Source organism: Corylus avellana, chromosome ca3 (genome assembly GCF_901000735.1).
Source record: "Corylus avellana chromosome ca3, CavTom2PMs-1.0".
NCBI classification, from domain to species: Eukaryota; Viridiplantae; Streptophyta; class Magnoliopsida; order Fagales; family Betulaceae; genus Corylus; species Corylus avellana.
Window position 1 is genome coordinate 37765755 of NC_081543.1, and position 20472 is coordinate 37786226.

Sequence of the window (20472 nt, forward strand, 5' to 3'; positions counted from 1 at the left end):
ATGTTAGGTGTTCTTCTAGTGTTCTCTTGGTGTTCTCTCAACTGTGATGTGACTTTTAAAATCACTGTTCAATTTAAGATTATCATTATTGACTTTTAATCTATTGGTGATTTTAAAAGTCACATCACATTTGGGAGAACACTAGAAGAATACCTACCATTTTCCAAATAAAAAACTAAGGGCCCGGTTGACATGCCTAAAAGTGCGTTTAACACTCAAAAAGTCTGTTTGAATAAAAAAGTACTAGTTTGGTAAAAAAAATTAAAAGCCATTTTAAGGGTTCAAAAAGCCTAAAAATAGCCAAAACGCACTTTTAGCAAAAGCTAGCTTTGGCCAAAAAACTCTTTTTTTTTTTTTTTTACTTAAAAGCTCTATTTCTCAAACCAATCACAAACAAACTCAAAGTATAATAAACTACTCTAATGATAATACTTATCTCTAATATTTAAATTATAATCCATATTTCTAATGTTATCTTTAAAGATAACATATTATCCTGAGGTATTTTAGGCACATCCAAACCAGGTCAAATATGAGCCGAAAAAATAAATAAATAAAATCTTTTCATTTTGATGCCAAGATTTCTAAAAATGTTCAATATTGTGTCTATATAATTAACTGGAGTCTTCTGTAACTGTGAGAGGCTTCGATAGGACTTATTTAATTGGGTCTACTTGTTCATCCAATATGTTGTGCGGGTGGCATTTTACACGTATTGCAATACTAACCGATTAAACTTTAAGAATTGATTTTGATTTTGAAGTACCCAAAAAACGATTTGAATTCAAACACCAAGGATTAGAACAATATTTTTCCCTTCTTTATAAACCCTAACCTTTTAAAGGTTGGTTTGTGTTGAAACCAAAATTAATTATCATCATATTTACTTTTTTTCAAGAACCATGCCACAATAATTGGAATAGGGCAAAAAAAAAAAAAAAAAAAGTAAAAGAAGACTACCCATGATAAAGCACCAGAATTAGTAGCTTCCAATTACGGAAACAAGCAGCCCAGACATACATGATAAGCTTGAGATGGTTGACACTTGACAGCATTAATTATGGGACTGAAGTTTGTCTCAATTATATGTTATATAGTCTTGCACCCTTCCCTCTATATATAAAAATAGTGTAGAGAGAATTATTGTCTAATAATCTTCCAACTACAACACGAATACCCCCTAAACAATTAATCTTACAAATTGATTAACATAAAGATCATGATAATTGCGTTTTTGAAAGCCACATATATATATATACACCCACGACTCTTTTACAAGTCACCATTCGTATCAACAAGTTGTAAAAAAATTGTCAATCAGTCATATAGGTCTAGCATTTTTTTTTTTCTTTTATTTTTTGGCCTCCCAAACTGGTCCACCATGCAACTTTTATTATAACACTTATTACATCCAATTGATATGACAGTCAATTTTTAATTTTATTTTAACAAAAGGTAATTAATAATGTCACGTTAGTCGAGTAAAATGAAATAGCGACGAAATAAAAGTGTGATTATTTTTAAAATGTTTTAAATAAAGTAAGAGATTATGGAGGGGTGAGCATAAAGAGGCCTTTTAGGAGATAATTAGGATCTATTAAAAGCCAAATGATGATTAATTATTCCCTTATTAATTAAACCATCACCCCAGAAATCAAGGTTCAGTTTGTACCTAACCCTTTTTTAACTACTAACTAGACTCGTAGTCTTTGTTGGATTGATGTTGGTAGTTTCAAGCCACCCCCACGAGCCTTTATCTTGCGCGTCCACGCCACGAACACTGAAAAAAATAATTTTCAATTGATCTCACGTTTACTAAAGGGTTTAATTAAGCTTAATTCCTCCAAAAATTATGTGAAGAATTCAAGTAATTTAACTAGTTAGTATTATTTTATACTTAAAAAAAAAAAAAAAAACTAGTTGGTGTATATATTCCCTTCAAACTCAACTTCTAAAATTTAATTAATTAACCTAATTTAAACAAACATCCCAAATGCTACTTAGCGTGTTCATTTAATAATGCAACTTTATTGTTAATATTAGAGTAATGCTACATACTATTCTCAATTCCACTGAACTGGTGTGGCAGTGCCCATCAGCCATTGTTTTTTTAAAAAAATAATCCAAAAACTGGCAGACATTGCCATATAAGCCTGGTAAACTGAGAGTATATTATGTAGCATTACTTTTAATATTATGTTGGCCACATAAATGTTAAGAATAAATCTAGTTCCTAATGTGCATATACGTGCTCGGTTCCACTCATTTAGGGTCCTATAGTTACGGTAGACAAAGTTTTTCTCCAAATCATATTGAAGAAAATTCCCTCATGCACAGGGTGTCGAAGTCTATTAATGTGGCATATGTTAATCCTATTAAAAATGCATATCGAAATCACGCGTGATAAAGATAAACATTAGTTTAATAGACTGGATTAAAGAAACACTATACAAATTCCTCTAATAATTGCAATTTAATTAAAGATTTCCTCTTTGTTTTAAAAATCCAAATGATCAAGTAAATTAATTAGGAGAGTGAAAAGGCATCAAACTATTCTGATTGTGACCGTTTCTTTTCTTTTTCTTTCAAATCTATCTAAAGACCCGGAATCTTGTTCTCCATTTTTCACCCCCTCATGACCCTTTCTTTTGCAATTCTCTTATAAAAGTCTACTAACGCCGTGATATTCGCTGATTCACGTGAAACGAGGCTCAACTATTTCTTCTTCTTACCTTTATCTTTAACGTCCTAACTAACCTACAACATAGGCTTTTGCTTCTATCCTACTTTTTTTAATTTAATCCATGCAAATATATAAACTAACCACATCGACTGAGATCTTCAGCAATTTTATCCTTCAAATGTCCAAATATAAAAAAATTCTAATAAGATCTATTTGTTCGAGTAAGTTTCAGACAGTTCGTCCACCTTATTTAGATAGATAAATTGATCTTATAAAAACTCTCTCATATTTACTGTCCTTCTTCGATAAATTAGTTGGCCTTAGTTCAAACCTATGATTGCAGTTGAATAGTCGGTTGTGCATTTTATATTAAAGGAGAAGAGATTGATCATATCCATTAGTTTTTTAAGTTTTTTAAAGAAAGATGATGGGGGGTGAGAAAAAGTTTGTGAAATGAGCTAAAGAGATCGTGGAATGGTCAAAAGAGATGTTGTTACATTCCTTTTCAAATTTTCAATGCTATAGTATTCTCGACTAAATGGAGTTTTTCTACTACTCATTATATATGGCCCCATATTTAGATTTTGATCAGGGTCAAGGGCCTTAGAAAGGTGTTTAAAATATAGCATTAATATTTGATGGGCGGTTTCTTTTCATCCCTCTAGATCTATCTCCAAGGGAAGAGGGTTTTAGTGTTTAAACCAAGTCAAAATTAATCGGAAAAAATATACTTTACCGTCCAATATATCACCACTTTGACATTTTAGCCTCACAAGTTTGAAAAGTTACACTCAAACTCCACAAACTGTGACAATTTAACCCATTCGTTAAGTTTTTTTCGTCTCCTTCCACAGAATTGTAGCCACTCGGGGTTAAATACAATTTTTTTAAAAAAAAATTAAGGAAAAAAAAAACTCCCAAAACCCTAGGCAAACTAGATACTAGATAGGCTCCTCTATCCAGATTTTCTAGAAGCATTCTCATTCTCTCTTGATAGAGGGAAGGACTTGTAATTGTTTTTTCTTTCTTGTTAATTGTTATATATATATATATATATATATATAGTTATTATTATTTTGAGACCAGATTTGTGGCCACATAAAGTACAAGATGATTTGAATACGCATGTCCAGCAAGGTTTTGCAAGCCTTAAGAGGGACAGCTTGCCCACAATACATTAAACGCAGTAATGGTATGGTACTGAATTTATCACGCAAAATGAAAAATGGTCTGGGTTTTGTCACGACCAAGATAAGCCTAGCTAGCTACTTTATAGATTGTCATAAAGAAACATTAATTTACTAGGTTAATTTATAGCCTCTATTTATTTTTCACATGTATCTGTAGGTTCATAAATACGTTTGAGCAGTTTGTTACTCCCTAGCTAGATATAGAAGTGGGTCTTTTGTTTCTTTTGATTGGTTAATGAGGTGGAGATTTTCTTATCCCTATCCTGCAGCTTTTTCCTGCAAATGAGCTAGTGTGATAAAAACGGCATGCATGGATGAAATGAGGCAATTTTCCAGATTCTACATGCCATCTAATTTATCATGCTAAGATGGTGGCGACACAATTAAAGAGATTCCAGCAGTATGAACAATAAATATGAGATTAGTTATCATGGGATTCCTCCATGTGTTTGAGTAGGTCTCGGACAGTCTATTCATTTGTTGAGAATAAGTATTACTGAGTTTCGTATGCTAGCAATTAGAACAACAAATTGACGGGAACCCAGATCCGTGTAGAGAGAAAGAGAGAGAGAGAGAGGAGAAATAATAATTAGACCAAAGAAATTAATGCGAATGGATCCTTCTGAAGCAACCATAGAACTTGGAAGAGTTGTAAGCCTATACCCGTCATAATAACTTTATTCAACGGTTTTGGGAAACGTAGGCCTGCATGGAATTTAGGATTTCGAACTACAATAACGAGAAGGGATTGGATCGCCAAGCAGTTTCATTTTTTCTCTTGTGTCTAAAGCAAAGATGTAAACAATATTTATAAAATATCGAGTGTGGAAATTTATGTAAAATATAGAAGAAAGAGAATAATTTGGGAAGAAAAGAGAAGAAAAGGAAGAGTCCAAAGGAGTACATTGTACTCTCGTTCAATTAATTTACAATAATAGACATGTCTCCTATTTATAAAGAAAAGATGGTAGGTGGAGATGACATAAATAAGGTAATTAAATCTCAAACCTAAATGGTAAATTCTAGTCAAGGAATATTCTATCAACCTGGAACTTGCTATTTAGTATTCTCTCATCTTCCCTTTTGAAAATCAACCATCGGATATGTAGGATACATATCAATCTAATATGGAAAGAGATGTGTTTGGTGTCATTCTCTTACACGGATTAGGATTCCCTACAATTTTTTAAAAAATAGTAGATTCTCAAATTATATTATTTTGGTCTTTTTAAGCATCGAAATGCTTGAAAAATACTATCTATTAAAATCGTGGTATGCTCCAGTTGAAAATTAAGTATATTTTTCTCACGTCGTTGCTCTCTATGCTGATAAAAAGTTTGAGCAAAAAATTGTCTTTTTATTTTATGAAGAAGAAGTGTATCTACAAAAGTGAAGATAAAGCCTTTTGCAAAGAAAACTATGCTTGGTTACCTCAATAACATGCCACATTTTCAATAGCTAGCATTTTTCAAGCCTTTCAATGCCTAAAAATGTTTGAAATACCTAACTTGAAAATTCTACAATTTTAAAGAAATTATAGGGAATCATGATTCCTCTTGCATATCTATTGTCCTTCTCTTTTGCAAATTTACCATTGAATCTGTAGGACTCACATGTAAGTCCCATAAATTTAATGATGGATTTGCACATCTCTTGTACGGAGCAAATCTACCATTAAAATTGTGACACACATATATGTGAGTCTCACAATTTTAATGGTAGATTTGCTCATTTCTTATACGGAAAGGGACACGAGATGTGGAAGAGAATGAAAACAAACATTTATCATTTGTAAAACATATAGTCTACTAGGTAATGCTAGAAGACATCTTTATGTCCCTTTTGCGTTCTTACAAACTAATATTAACTTTAAAATCACCATTGAATTTGTGAAACATAAGATCAATATTGTAACACTCAACAAGCTAAATAAAATCATTTCTATTTCCAGTGAAATAGATGATCATAGTTCGAATTTTGTTTTGTTGTACGAAGTACATAATGCCATGATATTTAAAATTTTTTAAATAATGTGACAACATATTTATCATATGACAGCATATAAACTATTAGATTTATACAATCTAATCTCACCCATGACATAAACCTTAAGATCTTATTCCCCGTTACACTTTTTTTTGTATGGGTAATACTTCAATTGTTCATTCTTGTTCTTTTCTTTCGGCTCAATATTTAGCCATTGTAGACGAAGTTTAAAGACTTTAAAGAAACATCAACTTACTAAATGAACCGCTTCTAATCGTATCTTTAAAAACATTCTTACGTCTAATCCTTTTATTTCTTCATTTAGGATCAATTGTGGGAAAGACACCACTGTAACTCTCCCTTTTTTCCCTCTCCCATTGATTAGAAAAAAATATATATATATTAAAGAGAGACTGTACAACCGCAATTGTGCCTTAAGCTTTGAATTAGAGAATAAAGAAGTGGATACAATGAATTCACAAGGAATTCAATTCCCATGACGTAACAGATTTAGACAAACAGGGCAAAAGAACACGTACACTCCTTTCTATCAACACCAAAAAAATTTCCGACACTAAGAAAATAGCTTCTTTGAAAAATGGAGTCAACAATTCAAAAAGTATAAAGAGAAATTGCAGAAATTCATTCTATGATTGATGGGGTGTGATAATGTAATAGTGGGTCATAAAGGCACCAAAGAGGGCAACAAAAATTACAAATTGAATTGCTATTGGAAGATAATACAAACTAGGATTACAGCTAAATATTGTACAGGGAATGAATATTGGAGCTTCCTCAACCGTCAATTATCTGAATGCCACATCTGCTATAAACTACCTGTACTGAAACAAATAATTCATTAGAGATCCCCCTTCATAGATAGTTGCAAAGGGAAGAGCAATATGAACTATAAAATATTTAAATATAAGGTTCACACCCTAAGATTTCTACATTGACAACAAACTGAAAAATATGAAACCTCTCCATATATTGCAAAATTAGATGTAAACTTCCACATTTATTATTGAACAAACATTTGTGTGTGTCATGGCCATTGATCTCAATCTTGATGCTTTTTTCTAGCCGTATCAGTCTTCTAAAACATCTTTAGAGAAGCCATAATATGAAAGCATCAGAAACTATAACTCTAAATTTCTTGAGATTGCATGGATAGCATAGCATATGTATCCAAATCAAAAAAATTACTCGTTGCCTTTTATTTGTTTGATCTTTATCAGATTCATTATCTCCTAGAGAGAGACTGAAAAGGTTTCTCATCTTATTACCCAACAAAAAGAGGTCCCAACCACGCCCTCTTGAATTCCTAATAAACACAAACTCCAGGGAAGAATATCCAATAAATAAAAGATGAGTGTCAAAAGCTAGGGGACATTCATGTCTAATGAAATGAGTACTCAGTTAGGTGAGAACGTTGATTGGTCATTATTTCAATAATTAAAATAAACTAATTTCACAGTAGCAAGCATATCCAAAAAGTGCATACTACTTGCCTAGTAAATTACTAAAACATGTTATGTGCAACATGGTTTTAGGTTCAGCCTCTATAAGTTTGAAATATTATTGGGAAAACTAAAGCCCATAAAAGATTACTAGAACAATTATTTTAACCTTCTCTCTTTGCAGGTCCTCCTCCCACCCCAGCCGGAACTCTCCCTCTCACTTTCTGTACTAAAGGTCAAATGAATCAGAATATATTATCTCCATGTTCTCATGTAAAAGTGAAAAGAGTATTCTTTGTTGACTCCATTAATCACATCATGCACCGATTCAATCAACCAAAAAGCCACATCCATAATTATCATTTTCTAAAAAGTTTCCCACAAAACGTTTTATATTACATAAGAGTATTATTATTCCAAAAAACAAGCAGTTTATACAGCTAACATTTACAAGTCCCATGCTCTCAATGACAAAAGATAACCAACACAAGCAAAAGGCCAGAAATAAACAAGACAACAGTTAGGCCAACGCATATCAAATACCTGATAAAAGAGAGCACCAAAAAGGTGCAATGAAACCAAATCAATCACCAATGTATGTGCATGAGCAGATTAACTGGAAACAGGTTGAAAAAGTCCTTTAAATTCATCATAGAACCATCTGCAAAACAAAACCATCCTCTCGTTAAACAAGAGCCAATATCAGCCAAGTCACTCTCTGCTTCGATAAATAACAATACATATTGGTTAATATTTATTACCATAACACTAATGAACAAGCACTGGATTGTCTTCATGCAGCACTAAAGGATTTGCACACAAGGCAAATCCAGACCAGGTCATAGGATTACAATGGGGCAGATTCAATTGGGCCCTTCCCTGCCCCGCCCCTCGTGGAACTTGATTACAAACTTATTCAGGATAGAGTTACATTGGAATTAAAGACCTACCCCAATGTGGCTTTAGGTCAGGGATAGGTTTCCACCTACTCTGGCCCATCTCACCCTGTTCTGATTTAACTATGCAAGAGAGGCGTTGCTGTGTAAAATTATTACAACCCAGCCTTTGGGGAAAAAAAAAAGTCCACTTTAGAAACATGTTACAAGAAAACCATCTGTGTAGGAATGTCATGACAGATGTTATCTCACTCTTCTAAGTTTTAAATTATTTCACGAGAACTTTTGAATGCCATAAGCTATGGTATGGTGGCACTCCATCATCGACTTTCACACTTGACAGCGAGATAATTTATCGATCCAAATTGTTCAAATAAATCTACGGACTATAAAAAGTGGTAAAATGATTTATATATTTATTTATAATTGAAAGGTGATTAGCATAGCATGTTTGAACCAAAAAATAAAGTTCTTTTTTTTTTTTTAATTTATTTTTTATAAAAAGAGCCATTTACTTTCTAATTTTAGTTTTGTTCCCGCTTATATAAGATGTTCTTAATCTATTAAATAGCCAAAACAGTTACAAAACCCACATATATATAAAAGTGGGTGAGGACCCATCAAAATTGATGGGGTGTCATCCTACCATTATTTATCCTTATTCTACACACTTATATAGGTAGTTATTTACACTATTTCATCTCATTCTCTTCCCTTTCCACAAGACAACAAGCATGAAACACTGAGCACAAAACAAAATCATTAAAATCTAAAGTTTTAGAAGTATCCATAGCATAGATCAAGATTCCTGATACATTTCAAATAAAGCATATTTTCACCAACTATGGTTACACAAAAAAGTTAGTCAGATTTCCATGCATGTACGCACACCTAGAACCATGTAAAAGAAATATTCTCTGTACTTTTCCTTTCAAGGGCAACTGCAAGAAGTAATGAAGCAATTGCTTGGAAAGTAAGAAATGATGAGACATACTTGCACAGGAAAACTGGCTGTAATCCAATACTTGCATTGGGTCCTGCCTGACTCCGTCTTTCACTTTCTTCACTAAACTTGGCAGGAGGCAGAACTTCGCATGGGCCTTGGATCAAACCAGCCATTATTGTGCTTTCATGATTTGATTCATAGACCTAGAACAGAGCAACGAGTTCATATGCACTTTATATGAATTATTGCATATACCATCCATTCATATGCCAATTCAAGAAGAGGGAGAGGGTAGAATCTCAATTAACTAACATAACACACTACACTAAATGTGATCACAGTGGTGCATGCTACTTTTAATCAAGTTCTACGTGGCTGTGATCGTGAATGAATCCACATGACCAATATCTCAAGAGGTCAATCAATTAGTCAGCTATATAACCAACCACAGATTTTTCATGTTGATAATTAAAAAAAAAATTGTATACAAGAAAATTATTCACCTCATTGCTCTCAGGGGCACATGGGCGCCCAACATTCTCAGGCAAGTCGCCAGGAAAATAGCACCTTGTGACAATAACCCACTTTGACCCAGTTTTGCTGTCCTCCCACATGGACTGCAATCAAAAACAAAATTCATGACTTCATATTATAACCCCTGGTAGAAAATATTTTTACAAGATGCAACAACTGATAAGCAATTTCAGAAGAGGAAAGGAAAGATCTACAATTCAAAAACAAGTTGTAACCAAGAGAAAGAGCTCATATCATATAAAAAACCAAATCTAGTTATCTCATGGGTGTAGGGTGTAGATGCACAAGCATTAAAGCTACAACTATCATAGAGTGCCAGATTATTTGCTTGCCTGAAGCTTCGAGGGTAACAATTCACCATGGTTGGAAGGAAAAAGGGCGTGATCCTGCAGTTTATACATTACTCCATTAACTCTACAAGACTGGTAGAACGATTTCCCTTCTAAAACTTGGATAACGTTGCCAATCCATTCCACACTCCGCAAGCCATCTGAAGGAAACCCAGAACGTTCACTCCCTGTACAAGTTTGAAATCCCCCAGAAGGAGTTGCCTGAGCAACAAGTTGGTCATCTTGCTTAGTATCAGATACTGAAGTACAGTCAAGATTTTCTCTTATCTGAGATTTTTCAGGATCTTTGACAGCAAGGTCATTGTCATCACAATTCTTTGATGGAACCTCAGCACATTTAGGCAAGTCTCTCCAGTCAACAACTTGCGAGTTGTGCAAGGGTTGGGAATGATTAGACTTACTACTTACTGTTTCAGATACTTTAGCAGGAGACTCTGTCTTTTGTTGAAAAGATCTCTCTTCAAGCGTAGATAACTCATGATCTTTAAGATTTTGAGCAGACTTTACACTTGATGAGCCAACAGGAGGAGAATAACTAGCTTCCCCCAAGGGTTTTGATGGGATATTAGGGGAAGCTCCAGAAAAAGTTTTGTCATCCATAATTTTACTGCTTGATATGCTGTTATTCCCTTGAGTTTCTCTTGCATTAGGAATCTTTACATCAGATGCTGACTCAACATGATTGGTGCCTGCACTACTAGCATGTGTGGGACTTTGTAGAGCAGAGCTTCCATTTGCTGTCATCTTCGGCTGATTGACCTTTGGATCTAAAGTTCCCACTTTCTTCTCTGAAGATGACACCTTCATAGGAATCTCAGGAGACAAATTTGGTTGATTTGTACCACTTCTCATGACACGACCATATTTAGGGGGCAAAGGTTTCCCTTGGGTCAACGTCAAGCACCTCATGCAGTGCCACTCACCTCTAGGAATTCCCTTTTGATTAGGCTGCATACACTTTAAGTGATATCCTTTCTCACAAGCATCACAAAGAAGAACATTATCAACCTCACTGATGGTAAGCTGGCACAATTGGCAAGTTAAAGCCTTATTCATGTAATCCCTTGACGGAGGATTCCACTTAGGGTGATCAGGACGCTGTGGTTGTAATAACTTCTGAACAAGTTTAGCAATTTCATTGTGATTATTACCAAGTGAAGGGGCTTGGACAAAGCCCATTCCCTGCAGAGGCTGCTGTATATTTGGCAAATTTCCAGGTGCCGTTTGAGTTACAAATGGCCTAAAGCTCTGATCTCTCGCTCCTTGAGTAGCTACTCGTGACATATTTATTTCAACAGTTCCCTCAACCTTGGCAGAACTATTATTTGGCACCTTGTTTTCTTGCCCACTTTTAGCTGCTGAGGCAGATTGGGTTTGTACAGACCATGTAGGAGCATTCACCAGTGGGTGGTTTGCAGAAGAATTTGCTGAAAACAGAAATATATGAAGAATAAATTCTTATAACTTATCACAAAAAAAAAAAAAAAATCATAGCTTAAGCAACTGGAAAGAGCCATCAGGTTAGTTGCAACAAACTGTAAGCTAAGAAGAGAAAATGGCAACAATATAAATTAAAAGTTACCATTGTAACTTCACCTCGCCCAACAACCCTACCCCCAGCGAAAAATAAAAAAGAGGTTGATGGTAATGGAGCAAGCACAATTACCCAACTAACTATTCCAACAAAGGTCAAAACACTATTCTCTGAAGTAGCGAAAAATAGCTGTCAAGTGAATATAAACAAAATTCCAGTCAAGCATTTAGGCTATAGCAAAGAGAATGCCCTTGGCCAGTCTCTTATGTGTGCTAGAATTCTCCAGGCAGGCTATCTAATCTTTTTTCTGGTTGATACTTTTTTCAGTTTTGTATTAAACAACAAACATAAAAGATTCAGAAATCTTAAGATTATTTTGAAAACAGAAAATCCCTCTCATCAATTTTCGTAAGAGGGGAACATTACCTTGTAATTGCGATGCATAAGAAGACCCATTTGATCCTCCATCCAATTTGAACTGTGCTCTTTCAACTTTAGCCAATGATAAGGAAGAAGAATCTCTTCCTAAATGACCGCTAGGCAATCCTCTAATACCTGGTCTAACTTCATTAGTCGGCAATTGATATTGTATGGAAGTAGAAGTTACTGCAGAAGCATGACCTAAAGGTGAAGAAGCTGGGATGCCACCAGAAGAAATTGGCAGATTGCTTGGTTTATCTGATGGAAAAGTACGCACAGTATGCAATGCCCCACTGATTTCAGCCGATGTACTAGAGCTTGGTTGCACGGGGTGAGAAGTATATGCAGTAGTATGTGCAACAAAATTCTTCGACTCATCCATCTAGGGAAATAAAGAAGCATTACAAAGTATATCAGAGAATAAATTAATCATTTAGCACATTAAACACTAAATCCTAGAAAAAAGTTTTTGATAATTTGGAGCCTCTAACTTGGTGTTTGCAATTCAATATCAAAGACATTGAATACACATGGACTAGAAGACTAATAGAGGGAGAGTATACTCTTAGGACACTCTGGTTGCATGACATAATTCTGGACCCATCTGAATAACCCTCTTCAACATAAGTCAGGCTCAAACTACGTTTCACCAACTTTCTCTGAGATACTCATTCTTGGGTTGATCACCAAGTCCAAGATCCTCAAACCAAGTAAGCCAATTTTCTAGAAATTTTCACAATTTTGATGGTTACTAATTGATGAAACTAACACAAAGATTCAAAATTCTAAAATCTAACATAGAAACCTAAGATTTCAAAACCTCAATTCCATATCCTCCACCACATTCTCCAATGATGGGCACATAAGCACTCTACTACACTGAACACAGTAAATGTTGAATAAAAAGGTTCCACTTCAGGTGGGAGTCAAACCTCAGTACAAATACAAATACTTTCTTCACACCTTGCTCGATGAGCATGAAACTGGTTATACAACACAGAGAACAACAGTTACTAGAGACTCGTACCACTAAGACTAACAGCCAAGTAACAGTTACAAAACAAAAAACAACCCACAACCCATCATGCTCTCAACTTCCCTTGCCACATCGTCTGTTTCAACTTCCACAGACAGGGCATAACAGAGCCCACATTCTGGTCGGTTTGTATCATCTAACCATCAAACAAATATAACACAATTCCATAATCAACATTACTGACACCAATTCCAACAAAACTCAAACCAAACATCGTGATAAATATTCCCTTAACTCAAAAGCTTAAACTCATAGTAAATAATGAATTTACTCAATTTAGAATATTTTAACACTCTCCCTCACATATGACCCTAGACTCTTGGCTTAGAATATTCTAACACCCATTTACATGTGGATCCAGACTCTCCCTCGGTAAGTAAACTACACCTATTGCCATATCATAATAAATTAGAAATATCTCAAAAGCTCAAGTTTAGTGAATTTAATTCTAACACATAGCATATAACACAAATTCAAATCTAACTTAGTGCAGTGAATTTAAGTGTAACACATACTTATAAAAAAATTGAATTCTAGCACATAGCATACGACACAATTCAAATCTAAATCAGAACCCTGACCTTCCTCTTTGCATTATCAAACTTCTCCTTGATAGTCAACTTGGGAGTCCGAAACCCTAGCCGCTGATCCTTGAGCTTGCCATTGAGCCCCAAATCCTCAATCACCGCCCCAATTGCCTCCCGGCCCACCACGTCCTTGGGCGCCAGGGCCGCGCAGGCCTCTGCCAGCTTGGCCCTGGCCTCCACCATAAGCTCCACCTCCGCATCCGTCGGGCCCTTCCCTCCGCCTCGCATCCTCGCCATCGCTGACAGCACCAGCACGATCTCCGCCACTCTCTTCAGCTCCCGCCCCGGCCCAGTCCCAGGCCCAGGCCCAGGCCCAATCTTGGCCCTCTTGCTCGTCCGGGCCCCCAAGTCCTCGTCCCCTCCGTTCGACGGTTCGGCCAGCTCCATTGGCTCGACCCCGACCGTCGGATCCATTGTTCAGAGAGAACAAGCCCTAGAGGCCAACGACGCCGTTTCAGCGAACTGCTTGTATAGGACCTGCACGAGAGAGAGCCCTGGTTAGACATGCGAGAGAGGGAAAGAGAGAGAGGGAGGGAGAGGGAAAGAGGGGTTTAGGGGGATTTTGAATTTGTGGTTTAAATTAGGGTACGTTAATTAGAGAGAGACCTTTTTGGCGGGTAATTTAGGGAGAGAGAAAGAGAGATTTGTGTGTTGGGTTAGTGATAATAGTAAGAGGGGGGTGAGTTTTGGGAGAGAGAAAGGGAAGGGGTGTTGGGTTGGGTGTGGGGTGGCTGAGCAGAGCGATTTTGTGAGAGAAAGAGAGAGAGAGAGAGAGAAAGCGAAAGCGTTATTTGTAATATAAAACGGGTTCGGGTTTGGAAACCGGGTTTTAACGTGCAAGGGCGTGGGAGCCAACTGTTTCCAACATTTTTCAATCATGCCACTACTCCTTTCTATCTTTTCAAATTGGCACCCAAAATTTTTATTTTTATAAATTTAAAGTAGGACAACAAATTTCCCTAACCAAGCTCTAAATGACAGAAATTTGTTGTAAAAACTCTTACAAATTAGTCTTTAAAAAATAAATATGTGTCCGTTTAAGTTATTAAAAAAACACGTATTAATAAAAAAAAAATGTGCTTCTTACTTGCTAAAACATGTCATTTTTATTTGCTAACACATGTTACGTGCTTCTCACATGGTAAGAGACTTATCACAAATAACAGTTTTATAGACTGAATTTAAGAAAGAGACCAGATATTCATCTGTCTCTCATTCATCTTTCATCAATTTCTTTCTCAAACCACCATTGAATTTGTATAACCCACATTTCCTTTATAAATCAATATCCTTGTCATTTTTTCATTTGTGCTTATTTTTTGGTGTTTTGGACCTTTTTTTTAGCTTGTTTTTAGATGGTTTTAAGAATGTTTTAGTGTTTTGGTATAAAACCTTATAATAAAACAACATTGTTTTGCTATATATATATATATATATATATATATATATATATATATATATATATATTAACCATCTTCGTCTACCTTACCATAACTAACTGTACAGCCTTAGGCGCTTAGTTGAAAAAAGCCAACCACCTACCAATGCCATTATAGCCATTATATGGTTAACGGTTAATAACCTCAAGTTTGTAAAGTCTACTCTTTAGATTGTGCTTTTTATTTTTTGGTTGAAAAATGTATTATGATGTGACATAAAAATAAACTTAATTTCAAGTGTTTTGTATTTTGATTTATTTGTTAATGTTTTGTTTTAAAAGGAAAAATAAAATAAACATGAAAGTCTATAAGTACAACCAACCCTTATTATTTGAAGTATAATTGCTAAAATGTTTAGACTTTGTTTTATTTAACCGTGTCTTTTTACAATTTTAAATGGCATATCGTATTAAAGTTGAATGAAAAGTATCCAGCTAGTTCTTCATTTCCTTGCATTTTTGGACCCACTAGGATTGAAATGGATCAGAGGCCCATGCTTGAAACTTATGTGTTAGGCCTATAGTTGATTTAGGAAATTTTAGAGATACATTACAGATGGTGCATGGCCCCAACACAAACCCTAGCCTAGGTAGGCTTATTGTATTGGCTTTATTTGATAAAACTTTTTTCATCTTTTTTTTTTTTTTTTTTTTTTTTTTTAATAACAAACAACCCAAAATTCAAAACTACTTTCATTTTTTATGTCACATCAAAACATCTTTTAAAACAAAAAATTAAAAAAAAAATGCTAAAAATTACATTTTGGTCCTATAAATATCTTACGATGCAGATGCGACAATCCCAACCAATCTTTGGTTCAAGGGTTAGTTAGGACTGACATGTTAACATTGTGAAATAATTATAGGATAAAAGTTTGGTTTATAGCATTACTCAAAACAAAAAACACCCTCTAAAACGCATTGTCAATGAGCCATTGTGTTTTTTTTTTTTTTGTTAAACAATTCTCACATAGCCTATTTCAATATGAAAAAGATCACATTATCCTTCGCAAGCAAACTCAAAAACTTTTACCTCCTTCAATTGCACCAAGTGTTACAAATTTTGTTCAAGCTATCATTTAAGCAATATGGATCACAAAACTAACAACCCAACAGAAATCTTATTTAGTTTTTGAGCAAACATTACATGTACAATTCTAAATTTATATGCACAGAATAGACTGATAGAAGTGCCTACTTTGTTTACATGATATTCAAGTACCTAGATGCAGTGAAGTAAGTAGCTTCTGGCTAAGATGGTATTGTTCTGTGAAGGCCAGATCGCTGAAAACTATAACCCTTGAATCTGTGCAGACAATTTCAGCATTCTGGAGTGTAAAACCATGAGGGAGAGGCAGAGGAAATCCTTTCATCAGGTGTAAGTTCACGTTCGGCAAGATTACGGTTTTGAGGACAGTTGACATTATTGGCTGCAGAGATCAACACAGCATGAGATTCATAGTGACTTCAGAAAGTAATGTTTCTTTATTCTAGCAAGAGAATGCAATAAATAAAACTCAATGGAAATAATTGAGTTTTACATTGCTTGATATAATTGGTCAAAGTTTCTAGGCCACTATGGGGAAGTATAGCTCAATGGAAATAAATAAATAAAACTCTTAGGAAGTATTTCAGAATCTAGTTAAGAAAAACTTTGGTCGTTTTTCAGTTCCATTCAATTTCCAGGCATCATTAAGTAGCTCCAGACTGACACAGAAATGACACTAACCTGAAGAAGATGCATGTGCAGGTCACCAATCTCACTCCATTTCAAATATGCAGTGAAGTCCTCCAATCTGACTCTACCAGCTAGATTATTCCTCAAGATTACTGCAGAACCTGAAGTACTTATATCCTGCACCAACAAATAGCACCTACTGATCCTCATGAAGAACAAACTGATACTTCCAACTGTCAACTTTAGACAATATGTGAAATGGTGTTCCTATATGTACTTAATATGGAAGAAAAAAAACTGGTGCCATATCAAGATTCATTCATTAGATTTCACAACAGTTCACACAAATATTATAACATGATTACTTAATTTGTCACATAGTTAAAAAGTGAAGAAATAATTTAGTGAAGTGTAAGGAAAACGTAGTGCATAAAAATTTACAGTTTCTACAGACAGATGTTTCAATCAAGTGTACCAATGAGATGCAAGCAACCGGTATAACTTCACCACCATCCACAACATCAATTGTCACATCTAAGTTAATAATGGCGCCAATGACATCCTTTGCAACTTTAATAATTGGTGGAGAAGATACAGATATATTAAGATTCATGTCATCATCTGGGTACTGCTTGTACAGTTGAGGAACAATGTATCTCCATCCAGCTGTATTCAAAATGGATTGATCTGGTATTTTGTCCACAATCCAGTGCATATAATCTGCCTGACCAAAAAAAAAGCATTAGTTCAGGTGTCCAACTGCAATTGCATTACAGAAAATACAAGTGTGCAACTCAGGCATGTCCAAGGTGAGTTAGTGCTCAGACAACTGTTTCATTCCTGAGTCCCAACTCAGTTTCAATTCAGCATACCAAGACAAAGCCAGACCCAGCCAAGGTAGTATGTCCCATCTTGACAATGTCAAAAAATGCACCACCTAGCTTAAAGCTTGATGCTTTTAAAACACCATACGGAAACTAATTGCAAAAGATCCTTTTAAATGCACTTGAATAATAATGTGGAAAACAAAGAGTTGACATTGAAAGAACTTACATCAAAGTAAACTAATGATAAAGAATTAAAAACATCTTGTTGTAATGAGATCTGGATCATCTTAGCTGGACCACTGCAGAAAAAAGTATCCTTCCATCCTTTATGGATGTAGTTTGAGACTAAAACAGCATCCTTTGCTGTGACTAGGCCATTAATCTCAACTTCAATGGAAGAATTACTCAACACAGGATTGTCCACAAAAGTAACATTTAAAACAGCAGTGTGATATATTGGGATTTCTTTTGGAATAGATTGCAATAAGGAGTCAAGCTTTATTATCCCTTCTCTGATTTTCTTGGAAATCGCATTTTCAATTGCAGATGCTATTTTTCCTTCAAAAGCATTCACTACCCTGGAATAAAAGTAAAGGAATAAAGTGCATAAGTAGTTCATTGTTTAATTAGTAAGATTCATTAAGACCAATAGTCAGACTGATTAAGAGAGAGAATAATAGAGATTAATACATCATTAAGAAATAAAAAGTTAAAAGTGTATTATTAATCAACTGATGTCTTTTCAAGTTAGTACGATTGAAGTGGGAAGGGATCTCTGCTTGTATGAGATGTTGACCTTGAGCTCCCTTAAGACTTAAAAGTAATCTCTTTACTAATTATAAAAGCCTATAATATATGGTGGAGATTCTTGATGTAGAGAGTTTGCTAATTTGGCAATTTTACAACAGATGGAACAGGCTAGGGAATCGCATGAATGCCGATAAGTTGCTAAAATGTAAACAAAATCTTGTCTGCTAGGATAGAATCATGGATAATGGTATGTTTAGAACTGAATAAGAGGAAGGAAAGAGGAAGCTTTTAACACTCTATTCCTACAATCTACAATCAAACTCCCCATGCAACTAAAAACTCTCTGATGGGGATCATAACAAATAATTGAAAAAGGAAAATAATGTTGACCAAAAAAGAGAAGTAAATCTGAATTCCAGACTGGTGAATTGAATCACTAGCATATGGCAATGGGGCAGTTCAACATACTGCAAATGTAGCACCATATACAGTCATAAGAGATTTTGAGGAAATTAAGTTGCAATCTCACACCACATATAAAAATATCACCTTCTCGACTACAATATATAGATGATAACAAACCGTTTATCAAGAGGACTTCAATTATTTAGGAGGATTGCTTACACTTGATAAAGCCAAGATGCTCCACCATCCAACTTTATTGAGATATCTTTCACATGGCATCCACATTCCAGCACCGAGAGCTTAAGATTTCCATCTTGGTTCTTGAGAGCTGCAGCTAGCCCCACTTCCATACCTTCAACCTTGATAGAAACAGCAGTATTTAATGAGAAAGTAAAGTTCAAGAGAAAAAATCTCTGAACACTTTTGCTAGCAACAGAGTATTCTTACAATTTTCACTCTATGTCAGCCACTAAACAGATTATTTTCAATATATTTGGCCTATCCACCTTAGTCTTAATTGTCAAATATGCTTGTTTGAGATTTCTGTTATATGACACAACTATGGTATCTTTTGAATCAAGATATTTAGAGGTCAATGGCCCTTATCTCAAGTATAGCTAAAATCGACTGCAAACAATATGACAAAGGCGAGCCAAAAGAAAAATGGCTATATTAGCAAAATTCAGCCATATATCTATCAATTTACAGAAACTAGAGCCGAAGCAAAATAAAAAGGCTGGCTTTATACCTGAACAGATGCGCCCCCGTCATCCGTAATTGCAACTGGAACCAACCAAGTGCGGTAAGAATACTGCCAAGCCATGCTCAAATTTGCAGTGGCACCTGAAGCAACTAAGACAATACCTGTCTCTCCAGTATGAATATACGAGGAAGCAACATCAACATGATAAATTGTAATGTTTGAAAGAAGAACATGAACTTTGCCAACAACTGGGATTTTCACAGATTTTTCAATATCAGGCAGTTGAAGAGGAACAATAGAGGAAACGGCCTTGTCTATTAGCACATCCTTGGCAAAATCAAGACCCCTGTTGGATATTTGCACAGAAATGAAGCCTTCATCATTGGATTGAATACGGGTGGTTGAAAGAGTGAAAAGAAGTGATAAAACAATGAAAAAAATAGTGGGTGCCATTGATTTTGAGGAGGTAGAGATGAAACCCAGAAAGCAGCAGGTTGAAGTTATGAGAGTTTATGTAAAAGAAGTTTTGTTGGTTGAGGTTTTGGAATTTTCTTCATTATTTTGAGTAAACAATCGACACGGCCGACTTGGTACAAGATGATATCTTGGCTGCTAAGAACAAGGCCCACACGTATCCACCTCAGGTTAGCGGGGCGCGTGGTATCTCCAACTTGCCGAAGAACAGCATCCATGCTTAAGATTCGCATCCGTGCGATTCCAATCGTGAAGGAAAAGTTTAGTTGAAATCTTCTCGGACTGTGTTAACTTGTACCTCGTACATTAATACATTTTGTTGCGGTGTATTTCTATTCTTTCACATTTGTACTTTATACTGTCTAACTTAATATATTTTAAATAATTTTTCATGTCAACTGGTAAATATATTATAAGTTTATGAGTCAATTAGACAAAACTAAAAAATTTCTAAGTTTTTTTTTTAGACTTTTTATTCCTCAGGTCAATCGAAATGCTAATAAAATTCTTACAGCTAAAATTGTGTAACCGCCATTAATCCTAGCCACTTTAGCATAATAATTTTTTATTAATTT

General features: G+C 35.1%; 2 protein-coding genes across 3 annotated transcripts; both read right to left on the bottom strand.

Moving 5' to 3' along the window:
• Positions 1–6481: 6481 nt before the first annotated feature.
• LOC132174879 (uncharacterized) lies at positions 6482–14400 on the bottom strand. 2 transcript variants are annotated; one of them, XM_059586612.1, is made up of 8 exons: positions 14229–14400; positions 13617–14099; positions 12006–12381; positions 10028–11472; positions 9665–9778; positions 9210–9364; positions 7863–7980; positions 6482–6696 (listed from the first exon to the last, which is right to left on the bottom strand). In XM_059586612.1, the coding sequence occupies exons 2-7, from the start codon at positions 14034–14036 to the stop codon at positions 7932–7934; spliced, it is 2559 nt and encodes an 852-aa protein (XP_059442595.1). In that variant the 5' UTR covers positions 14037–14099; positions 14229–14400; the 3' UTR covers positions 6482–6696; positions 7863–7931. The 2 variants fall into 2 exon arrangements, with proteins under 2 accessions (XP_059442595.1, XP_059442596.1); XM_059586613.1 differs by having other exon boundaries at positions 6482–6701.
• A 1674-nt stretch (positions 14401–16074) lies between these two features.
• LOC132175149 (putative BPI/LBP family protein At1g04970) lies at positions 16075–20164 on the bottom strand. Its single transcript, XM_059586991.1, has 6 exons — positions 19469–20164; positions 18940–19079; positions 17792–18143; positions 17214–17462; positions 16790–16915; positions 16075–16490 (listed from the first exon to the last, which is right to left on the bottom strand). The coding sequence occupies exons 1-6, from the start codon at positions 19874–19876 to the stop codon at positions 16275–16277; spliced, it is 1491 nt and encodes a 496-aa protein (XP_059442974.1). The 5' UTR covers positions 19877–20164; the 3' UTR covers positions 16075–16274.
• Positions 20165–20472: the final 308 nt, after the last annotated feature.

What these genes read in the sequence shown, in the direction of transcription:
- LOC132174879 (XM_059586612.1), bottom strand. Translation starts at nt 14,036, where the DNA reads ATGGATCCGACGGTCGGGGTCGAGCCAATGGAGCTGGCCGAACCGTCG. An exon ending in TGTTACCCTCGAAGCTTCAG is followed by an intron (nt 9,779 to 10,027) that starts GCAAGCAAATAA and finishes TTTTGATTGCAG; the next exon opens with TCCATGTGGGAGGACAGCAA. An exon ending in GTGCCCCTGAGAGCAATGAG is followed by an intron (nt 9,365 to 9,664) that starts GTGAATAATTTT and finishes GCTCTGTTCTAG; the next exon opens with GTCTATGAATCAAATCATGA.
- LOC132175149 (XM_059586991.1), bottom strand. Translation starts at nt 19,876, where the DNA reads ATGGCACCCACTATTTTTTTCATTGTTTTATCACTTCTTTTCACTCTT. An exon ending in ACGGGGGCGCATCTGTTCAG is followed by an intron (nt 19,080 to 19,468) that starts GTATAAAGCCAG and finishes GTTTCTATCAAG; the next exon opens with GTTGAAGGTATGGAAGTGGG. An exon ending in GCATCTTGGCTTTATCAAGT is followed by an intron (nt 18,144 to 18,939) that starts GTAAGCAATCCT and finishes CTTTTATTCCAG; the next exon opens with GGTAGTGAATGCTTTTGAAG.